The sequence below is a fragment of the Alexandromys fortis genome, unplaced genomic scaffold (genome assembly GCF_014885135.2).
Source record: "Alexandromys fortis isolate MF-2015 unplaced genomic scaffold, M_Fortis_MF-2015_v1.1 scaffold_168, whole genome shotgun sequence".
Taxonomy (NCBI): domain Eukaryota; kingdom Metazoa; phylum Chordata; class Mammalia; order Rodentia; family Cricetidae; genus Alexandromys; species Alexandromys fortis.
Window position 1 is genome coordinate 1 of NW_026068058.1, and position 11,226 is coordinate 11,226.

General features: G+C 40.5%; 1 protein-coding gene across 1 annotated transcript; it reads right to left on the reverse strand.

The window, feature by feature from the left end:
* Positions 1–7,243: 7,243 nt before the first annotated feature.
* LOC126487308 (prostate and testis expressed protein 14-like) lies at positions 7,244–8,711 on the reverse strand. Its single transcript, XM_050119999.1, has 3 exons — positions 8,615–8,711; positions 7,838–7,951; positions 7,244–7,396 (listed from the first exon to the last, which is right to left on the reverse strand). Exons 1-3 carry the CDS (start codon positions 8,673–8,675, stop codon positions 7,272–7,274), a joined length of 300 nt encoding a protein of 99 aa, XP_049975956.1. The 5' UTR covers positions 8,676–8,711; the 3' UTR covers positions 7,244–7,271.
* Between the last annotated feature and the right edge of the window lie 2,515 nt (positions 8,712–11,226).

An 11,226-nucleotide genomic window follows, 5' to 3' on the forward strand; every position in this document is an offset into this window, starting at 1 on the left:
TTAAATGGAGTACTAACTTTCAAAAGGGAATTTCATGGATTCATGAAATTCAGAATTGCAGAGGAATTCTGACATCTAGTGGCTGATGAGCCTGAAGGACTGCTAGACCCTACCCCAGCTCTATATTGTGATATTGATATTAATATATAATGAAAGAGAAAGGAAAGGTTATGGTTTAACAGTAATGTGTTTGTGTCAAGTAAACAAGAGGTGAGTTAGGCTAGCTAGTTATATATCAATTTGACACAAACAAGAGTCATGTGGAAAGTCTCAACTGAGAAAATGTACCCTGCAGATTGGCCTGTGGGCCATTAATTGATGTGGGGACCCCAACTCACTGTAGGTGAAATCAGCCCCAGGCGGGTGGTCCTAAATGTTATAAGAAAACAGGCTGAGAAAGCCATATGGAACAAGCCAGTAAGCAGCACTCCTCCATGGCCTCAGCTTCAAATTTTTCTTTCTTTCTTTTTTAATAAATTTATTTATTTATTAAAGATTTCTGCCTCCTCCCCGCCACTGCCTCCCATTTTCCTCCCCCTCCCCCCGATCAAGTCCCCCTCCTCATCAGCTCACCTTACTAGACCTGTATGGAGGTGGGTGGTCCTCGGACTTCCCACAGGTCAGGGAACCCTGATTGCTCTTCAGCTTCAAAACTTATCTCCAGATTCCAGCCTCTGTTTCCTGCCCTGGCATACCCTGATATTAGGTTACAAACTCTAAGATGAAATAAACCCTTTCCTCTCCAAGTTGCTTTTAGTCACGCTGTTTCATCGCAGCAGTAAAGGTCTTAAGTAAGACATCAGTCACAGCATTAAACAGAGGCCTCCTTGTCTGCCCTGGAACAGCAGGGAAAGGGGCCTCAGGACAAGCCCTCACTCAGTAAAGCCTCCTACTGTGACAGAAACCTGAAGAGTTTCTTACTCCCAGACAGCAAAGGCCTGGTGATTTTTTTTTTTTTCCTGGCTGCAGCTGACAGAAGCTGCTGCAACTGTGGTCCAGGGTGTTAGGTTCCACCACAGGCAGCTGAGCTTGGTACTGTCAAGGACACGGTGCTGGCTTTGCAGACATGAAAGATACCCAACTGAAGGGGTCGTATGTTCTTCCTGTGCAGTTTAAGAATGCTGCTCAGTCCAGACATGTGGCAGGAATGGAGCTATTGCAAGGAGGCCCTGAGAGAATAGTGTGTGAAGGATTAGAGAAGAACCTGGGGCTTGACAGAATGTCCAAGAGACTGGGGATAACAGAGACTTGAGACATCTCCTTTGAAAGACTGTGTGTAAGGAGTGGAACCAGTGCATAAGAGAGATGTGTGTTGCTGTCAGCAAAGGTGGACGGGCAGAGACATGAAAGCCCTTGAACCTGAAGGCCCAGCTGTTGTTAAGGGGGCTACAGGATTTGGCGTCTTCTCTGCTGAGATTTGGTCTTTCTTGGTCTGATCTATCCTTGCTCTGCTCCTATTCTTTCCTTCAGGGATGGGAACACACAGTCTGTGCTGCTGGATTATGGAATTTGGGTTTTAGTGTGCTTGTTTGTTTTCAAAGGGGTCATAGTTATCAGAATGCCTGAAGAGAGTGGGCTTTGGAATAGTGTGAGGCTGTTAAAGACTAAAAGGACTTTTGAAGTTGGACTAAATGTATTTCAGATAATGTCATGGGCATAAACTATGGTGGGACTCTCAATTTGATTATTTCCTGTAGTGAGGAGCGGCGGGCTGTGTTCCTGCCTCCTGGCTCGCGGCCGCCTGGCTAGCTTATGCCTCAAAATAACAACACACAAATTTTATTCATTTAAACACGTAGAAGGAGCTGCGGGTAGGCCTACTTTTTGTCCCACTCAGCTCGTTCTACAATTTCCTGTCATCTAGTTCTCCTGGGTGAGTTTGTTTCTTTTTGTTCTAGAGTTTTCAGGTTTTCTGTTAACTCACTAGTGTGTGATTTCTTTCAGTTTCTTTATGTAGGCATTTAGTGCTATGAACTTCCTCTTAACACTGCTTTCATTTCATCCCATAAGTTTGGGTATGTTGTATAGTCATTCTCATTGAATTTTAGGGAGCCTTTAATTTCTTTCTTCATTTCTTCTTTGACCCAGGTGATTCAGTTGAGCATTGCTCAGTTTCCATGAATTTTTGGATTTCTGCAATTACTGTTGTCATTGAATTCTGACTTTAAGCCATGATGGTCTGATAAGACACAGAGGGACTTTTTACATTTTTTGAAAATATTTGTTGAGATTTGCTTTGCTATTAAGTATGTGATCCATTTTGGAGAAGAATACATGAGATGCTGAGAAGAAGGTATACTCTTTTGTATTTGGCTGAAATGTTCTATAGATGTCTGTTGAGCCTATTAAGTCATAACATCTGTTAGTTCCCTTATGTTTTTGTTAAGTATTTATCTGGCAGACCTGTCCATTGGTGAGAGTGGTTTGCTTAAGTCTCCCACTATTAGTGTGCGTGGCTTGATGTGTGATTTAAGTTTCAGTAATGTTTCTTTTACAAATGAGGGTGCCCTTGTATTTTGTGGCCTAGATGTTCAGAACTGAGACTCCATCCTGATGGATTTTTCTGTGATGAATATGATGTAACTGGAGACTACACATTAGTTTCCCACCTGACCAGACCCAAATAATCACACAGAAACTATATTAATTATAACACTGTTTGAGCAATAGCTTAGGTGTATATGTAATTTTACTATGTTAAAGCTAAAGATTTCCATTTTAATTAGGAAGAAAAGAGGAGATGATGTGGGATGCTCTTCTATGTGTTGCTTCTATTGGTTGATAAATAAAGCTGTTTAACTTAGCAGAGAAATGCCAGGCCCGATTACAAACAAAGAGATAAAGAGTAGGATGAATCATGGAGATGCCATGAAGCTGCTCTATTCATCAACCAATAAAAGCAACACACATGCAAAGAGACATCCCACATCAATATGAAATGATCTTCTTCAACTCTTTTGACTAAGTTTAGTTTGAAGTCCACTTTGTTAGATATTAGGATGGCCACACCATTTTTTTTATTGTAAAATATTTTCCCAACCCTTTACTCTGAGGTAATATCTGTCTTTCTAGTTGAGGTATGCTCTTTGTATATGGCATAAGGATGAATTCTGTTTTTATATCCAATCTCTTAGCCTGTGCCTTTTATAGGTAAATAGAGTCCATTGATATTAATGAATATTAAATACCAATAATTTCTAGTTTTTGTTATTTTTGTTTTGTTGTTATTGTTGTTGTTGCTGTGCACATTTTTCTATTCTTTGGGATTTGCTAGTGTGGGATTTTTATGCCTGTGTTTTTGTGAGTGTAACTAATTTCTTTGGATTGGAGTTTTTCTTCTACTGCTTTTTGTAGGGCTGTATTTGTGGATATGTATTGATTAAATCTGGTTTTAACATGGAATATTTTTTTCTCCATTTATGTTGATTGAAAGCTTTGCTGGGTAAAGTAGTCTAGGCTGGCATCAATGGTCTCTTAGTGACTGCATAATGCTGGACCAGGACTTTCTGGCTTCATCGTTTCTATTGAGAAGTCAGGTATAATTCTAATAGGACTGACTTTATATCTTACTTGGCCTTTTTCCTTTGCAGCTCTTAATATTCTTTCTTTATTCTGTATGTTTAGAGTTTTGATTATTATGGAATGAGGTGACTTTCTTTTGGTCTAGTCTATTTGGTGTTCAATAAGTTTTTTGTATTTTCATAGACATGTCCTTCTTTAGGTTGGGAAATTTTTCTTCTATGATTTTGTTGAGAATGTTTTCTATGTCTTCAAGATGGACTTCTCTTCCTTCAATTCCTATTCTTTTTACACTGAGTCTTTTTATTGTGTCCCATATTTTCTGGATATTTCATGTTAAGAATGTGTTGGATTTAGCATTTTCTTTGACTGATGGATCTATTTTTTCTATTGTGTCTTCAACTCTTGAGATTCTCTCTTCCACCTATTGTATTCTGTTGTTTATGCTTGTATCTGTAGTTATGGATGGCTTACTGAGATTTTTTCATTTGCAAATTTCCCTCAGTTTAGTTTTTTTTATGGCCTTTATTTCAGTTTTCTAGTCTTGATCTGTTTCTTTCACTTGTTTGATTGCTTTTTTTTTTTTTTTTAGTTTTCATGATGAAACATTACCAAACTCTTTTTTATGAGGCTACAGCTACCCTGATACTCAAACCACACAAAGATACAACTAAGAAAGAAAATTATAGACCAATCTTACTCAGGAGTATTAATGCTAAAATACTTAACAAAATACTGGCAAGCCAAATCCAAGAATACAATAAAAAACCATCCACCACATTCAAGTTGGCTTCATCCCAGAGATGCAGGGATGGTTCAGCATATGAAAAATTGTCAATATGATCCACCATATAAACAAACTGAAAGACAAAACCACATGAACATCTCTTTAGATCCTGAAAAAGAGTGACACTGGGCCTGGCTTGAGCATTTGAAACACTTCCTCAATGGCCACACCAACTCCAACAAGGTCACACTTTCTAATAGTGCTCTTCTCTATGAGCCTGTAAAGGCTATTTGGCGGGGGCATAGAGTTTATTTAGTGGGTATTGGGAAGGGTGTAGAGTTAAAGGAATTATGGAGGAGAGAGAAAGAGAGAGAGAGAAGAAAGAAGGGGAAGGGAGAAAGGAGAGGCTGCCTCTTGAGCAGGAAAATGGACAAAGAGAGCATGAGAGCAATTTTTATCCAAACCACTATACCATGGGACTCCTTTGTTGAACAACTCAATTAGATGTAACCCATTCCCAGTACTGGAAGCTTCAGTTGGTGATGAGAGATGTACAGTTGGTGCTTTGTCTCCCCCATTATTTAATAATTTCATTTAGCTAATGTTCACATATGTATATATTATGGGAAGTTTCTACTGTAGTAGGGTTCCATGTGACCCTTCAAATGACCCTTAGCTTTAGCTGTCACTCCCAGAATTCCCTCCCTGACCAACACTTCCCTCCTCGTCCTTGTTTGGTCCTCACATTCTATAACTATTTGTTCTATTGCAGGTTCCTAGGGAGAGCCCTCTCTAGTCTTCAACACTTTTAAAAAGGTTATTGGCCATTTGTGTTTCTTCCTTTCCTTCCTCCTCTTTCTCCTCCTTCTTTTTGAAAACCTATCTATTCATTTCCATTACCCATTTGTTGATTGGTAGATTTATTTCCTTGGTATTTAATTTGTCATTTGTGGGTGTTAGCTCTGATTCTTTGGACATGTGCACTTCATTTGAAATACCCACAAATATCAGGAAACTACTAAAGGGCCATGGGAGAGGGAGACTTCCAGGGAAGAAAGTTAAAGTGTAGTGGTATCAAGGGTTAAAGAGAGCAATGGTACAGAAAGGGTTAAATGGGGAGGAAAATGAAAGGGTAGGGTAGAGGAGGGAATGTGGAAAGGGATAAATAAATAATGTTATATTTGTTTTATTTTTCACTGCATTCCTTGTATATCAGTCTGTTTTGCTGTTTGTGTGTGTGTGTGTGTGTGTCCTGCAATGGTCAGCAATGTGGAGGTCAGAGAAGAACTTGTATAAACCCATTTTCTCCTTCTATGATGTGATCCCAGGAACTGAACTCAGGTCATCAGGCTTAGTAACAAACAACTTTATTTACAAGTACCCTAATCATATGATTTTAAACTTGAGGAGAGATAACATGACACAGGGTGTGAGTGCATTGACCAATAAATCTGAGTAATTAAATTTCGTCTTCAAAACCAAATGGGCAGAAGGAGAGTCCTGACTCCTGCAGGTTTATCTTGGAACTACACAAGTGTGTCATGGTATGTCAAGACAGAAACATGCAAAAAATAAAAATAAAAAACACAAATATTTTATAATTGAAAGTAATCTAGACAACTAAATAGAATTAACAAATTAGACTTTTAAAGGCACACAAGAATGACAGCATATCCAATATAATACAGTAAGATACATTTAGACTACGAAAGACATCTAAGGCACTTGATGGAAAGACCAAGACATAGGGTTCAAGACAAGGTCAGCAGCAGAATACTTGCTCCCATGGTCCAGAGGCAGGATTCAATGAACAGCACTGAAAAACAAGTTTAGAATGACTTATAATATTTGCAAGTATATAAATATTCATATGTAAACACATGTAAATGCACATCATAACTTACTAATGATATTTAAACTTTGACATATATGCCTGAACAGGTAAACAAGCTGTGTCTTTGCAGGGTGAGATGGGATTACTAGCCATGTTTCTTCACATAGTACTTTCTGTGATTTCTAAGGTTAGTATGCACTGTGCTAGAAAAATAAAGATGCAAATAACATCAACTTCAAATTTATGTAATTTACTAGGAATTAAGCTAAACTGGGCCATCGTTCCGTGCATACACAAACTCGACTTGGATGCTGTGGTGTTGAAGTGACCGCAGCCCATGTGATGGTTTAATCTTAACTGTGAACTTGACTGTATGGAGGATATCTATGAGATTCGTCAAACACTGCTCTGGGTGTGTCGGTCACATTTCTAGACATGGTTAGGATATGAAGTCTCTGACCCAATTAATCTATTGAAGTCATAAATACATTCAAAGTTTGGGTACATTATAAAATAGTTACAGGCTGAAACGGAGAAAGCAAGGACTGGGGGCTTGGAGGGTGTATCCTGTCCTGGTCCCTACCTACTCTGCTCAGCTATGAATCCTACATGCGTGATGTGAATAGCTCTGGTCCTCTACATCCTCTCCAACATGATTAAAAGTTCTAAAATAATGAACTAAACTTATCATTGCTCCATTACATTGTTTTACTCAGGTCACAGCAGTGAGAAAACAGATCGCATATGTCTTCCATTCAGTGAATAAGAATGGAGTGAGATACTGGAAGTAAGGTCTGCTAGAACCTTGGCAGAAGAGGCGCCACTAACCTGAAGGTTCACAAAGGGATGTGAGCTCTGTGACATTCACTAATATTAAACCACTGTTGATAAAAATAAAGGTGACCTGAATAGGGGAAAGTTTGGCAAATATCAGTTAGTGATGGAAGGATGGATGTAGAAAAGGAAGGAAGCAAGAATCTGAAAGAGAGAAGCAGTTGGGAGATGGGGAGCAGAGAGCATTGCTCTATTCCCAACTAAACTATTGACCCATCAACAGCTGATGCTGATCCAGGTAGGTGTCAGGGCTTGAGCAGTACAAGAGATAGACGGTTCAGGGTCATGAGCCTTGAGAGCACAGGAAAGGAATAAGGACTCACCTGCAGCAGAACTGGGAAAGGAAATGCCCAGCCTCTAAAACTCATTACACAAAGATTGGTCGTTGCAACATGTAAAGTCCAGTGTGAGGTCATGATGGGTGAAAGTCTTATTTAAGCAATTAGAAGAGCAATCCTGCTGACCAAACAGGATATCATAACCTGTACAAGAAAAATAACAATGGTTAGCCCTAAATATTTGTAAAATCAGAGTCTCAGAAAATGAGGAGAATCAGACTACCTAGTGAAAAGTATGCCAACCGCACTGAGGTGATTATAGTTATCATCTATCAATTTGTAATCAGGCTTGCAGCCATGCCTCCCATTCCCTAATTATTGACTGGAATTTTTCAGTTCAAATCCTCACATCCCTGAATATGTTTTCTAGAAAGCTATAAAGGTCATTCAGAGACCCCACTCAAAAAGGTATCTTCATCTGGCAAAGAAAGGTAGACAACCAGTACCAAATGGAAAGAAGCCTTCTTCTGAATTTACACAGGACACAGCTTCCCACAGTCTCTTCTTTGTTCTCAGGAGTGTAAAGAGGGCTGATTCATGCCTGAGCATGACGTGGTCACCCAAGATCTCCCAGTCTTGGCATACCTTTAGAGACTACCATTATGCCACATTCCTGGTCATCTTTAGCCTCACACGTGCTTTCTCCTTTCTCACACTCTCCATCAGCATTTAGCATGTCACACTGCAAGCATGTCAGAGCTGAAAAGACAAAACCAAATATAAGAGGTTCATTCGGAGCACCCCATCAAGCATCGGGCAGGAGCTAAGCCTATTGCTATCATCAATGAAGAAGAAACAATTAAAGGAAACAGCTGGATGTAGGAGGAACTGACCTCTAAAGGGTAGCCCATGACCTTAGACCCTAGGAAGGATTTGAGAAGAGCCAAATTTCTCCACTTCAAATATTGTAAATGGACTGGGTTGTGAGGAAGAAGATCAAAGCTCTGGCGTGGGGAGCTTGAGTCTACCTCCTATGAGCAGACAAGTGTTCCCATCACTTTCTTATCTCCATCCTGTCATAAGCCTTCCTTACATCATTTCCAATATAATTTTAGGCCTATACACAGGTAAGTTGGAGGAAATGAGAATGATGTTTGCTAAGAACAAAGAGCTGAACCAAACATCCAGGAGAAAGGACACCAGGAGCAGAGGCACGACAAAGAGGAGGAATTGGAGAAGCCCATAATGTGTACAACAGAGGGAAGGGAAGGATGGAGAGGTGAGGAAATGCAGATGAAGGCTGTGGGGTCCATGTATAAAAGTAGTCAGGTCTTACATCTTATTCCTGACCTCCCAAACCCAATGCCCTTCCACAGATGTCTGCCAACCAGAGATGGCCCCTTCCATCTGCCAGGATCTCACCTTGCAGGAAGCCCACCACTAGGGAGAGGCCCAGCAGGAGCAGCAGGAAGTGCTTTCCCATGGCAGTGGGATCCCAGGTTAAGAGAGCAGCAGAGAGCAGGACAGAGCACTCAAGGCTCAGCCTCAACAGTGCATGCTTATATATGAGATCAGGCTAGAAGAGAAGCCAATGGGATCCCAAGACAGTGGCCTGAGCAGATAGCATGGGGGAAGCACAGATCCTATGTGCTTCACTATACCTGCTCACTTCCACACCCCTGGGCTGTGATTCAGCTACTTCTGGATTCTTGTCTGCATATTTATTTCACTAACTTTCAAATGGGGATTAATAGTCATAGTATCAAAAGAATTTTGAGACTGGGTTGGTTGAGGAGTCTAGAGGGAGCTATACACACTAGGCTCCCCACATAGAAGGAAACTGTTACCTTTAACCTCTACATACAGATTTTAAATTCCCTGACCCTTTTTGAGTGGGATATAATTAATTGCTCAATAAATCACTGCAACCCAAATTGCAGTTTGAGGTTCATCTTCCATGCAGACTGTAATAATCTTCCTGGGGTCAGATAGAAAGACAAGAAAAACTATAGGGTCATGGAAGGAAAGAATTATAGGAAAACAGGCTTTTGTTCTGGGTCTGAAATCCCTGTCCCACTGATGGAGTCAGGAAACTGAAGCACCACTGATGAAGTCAAAAGTACACAGAGACCATGTGTGATTTTCAAAACCCTCAAAACCAGGTTCATAGACAAAAGAAAACTGTGCTTACTTAGCACCATAAGAATGGGTAACTTTGCTGGAAGGCCTCGCTGATCAGAGGTCACCGTCTATCATGGTCTGGCAACTTTTTACAATCTCAAAGCCATCAGGACACCCTTCCCAGTCCCAGCGAGACTTCCTGCTCTTTACCTGCCCTTATCTGGAGAACATCTGTGGGCCCCTGGAGGACTGACCTTATCTTAAAGCTGTTTTTAAGCCCAGATTTCTGACTTATCTATAGTGTGACCCAAGTTACCATTTCCTGCTAGAAGCCACCCCAGCTGCACACATAGTAACTAAGACTTATGCTAGGAGCTTTGATATAGGGCCCCACTGTCACATACGAAGCCTGTGGTAGGAACATACCACTTAATGAGAATTAGGGTTTGTAGCCAGGCTCCCCAATCCTGTTTCCTATACTCTGGAATAAAGCTGAGCTGATTCACTGAAGTGATCTTCTGGAGGGCTGTCTCAGTCAGACCCACAGACTCCAGAACCCTGTTCCCCAATTCTGTTCCCTCCACCCTTTTGGACCAATGCACCAATGATCTGGAGAAAGAAGCAAAACCAAATAACTTTGAGTTTTCTGCCTTGTCCTCATTCCGAAGTTGGAGCTGCCACAATTCTTCATACACCCATTGTAAAGACAATGAAGATGGTGTGTCAACTCTCTGACAGAATAGTCCTTCAAACCTAGACATCCTTTCTGCTGACATGGTGCACATGTGTCCTCCTCAATAACACTTGGTATTTCAAGGCCACTACTTCAGGAGAAGTAGAGGAAAATCTCCCCAAAGTCAGACAATATCAAACTATTCTGGGGTTAAAGCAAAATTTGATATAGATCTTTTGATAGCTATTGTTGGTTATTGACTTGGCTATATCTAGAAATAACTAAATAACTAGAGAGTGGGTACACCTTTGAGGAGCTTTTCTTAATTAAATCATTTGAAGTAGGAAGGCCTGATTTTAATCCTGATCTTTGGAGGTAGGAAGTTTCATCTTCAACCTTGGTCTCCCCTTCTGGGACAGCCTATATAAAGGAAGTAGAAGAAGGAAGCCATTGCTGTTTGCTTGATTGTCCTCACTCTCATTGGTGAGTCCATTCCTTCACTGGTGCTAGAGCCTATTTCTTTGGGAATCCAGAGTAAACTGAAAACAAACTGGGACATCTTGGACTGATAACTACTGGATCCTTTGACCTTCTCTTAATAGACAGTGTAAACTGAGACTGCATTTTTGTTTGCAGGCCACCCGACCCGAGTAATCACACAGAAACTATATGAGTTACAACTGTTTGGTCAATGACGTAGGTGTATCCCTAGTTAACTCTTACATCTTAAATTAACCTGTTTCTATTAATCTATGTATTGCCATGAGGTTGTGGCTTACCGGTAATGTTCTGGCATCTTTCTTCTTCGTTGGCTACATGGTATCTCCTTCAACTCCACCTACTCCCTCTATCTCTATTCAGATTTCCTGTCTGGATTTACTCTGCTAAGCCATTGGCTGAAACAGCTTTAATCATTATCCAATATAAGCAACACTTATACAAAAGGACAACCCATATTAAGACAGACATTGTTGAACTAGTTGGACCCCATCCTGCCAGCCGTTTTTATAAGTCCCCATTCTCTAAGTTCTGTTCCATTAGAGAACCCTGACTAATATGGACCTCCTGGGTGACTCCATCCCTAGGAAGCCTTTTCAAATTAGTGTGAGTTCTCTTAGCTCTCATAGTCCTTTATTCTTGTTTTTTTTTATTATGTTGTGTGTCTTCAGCTTCTGCTTGCTGTATCTTCTTTTTTATTTATTTATTTATTAAAGATTTCTGTCTCTTCCCCACCGCCGCC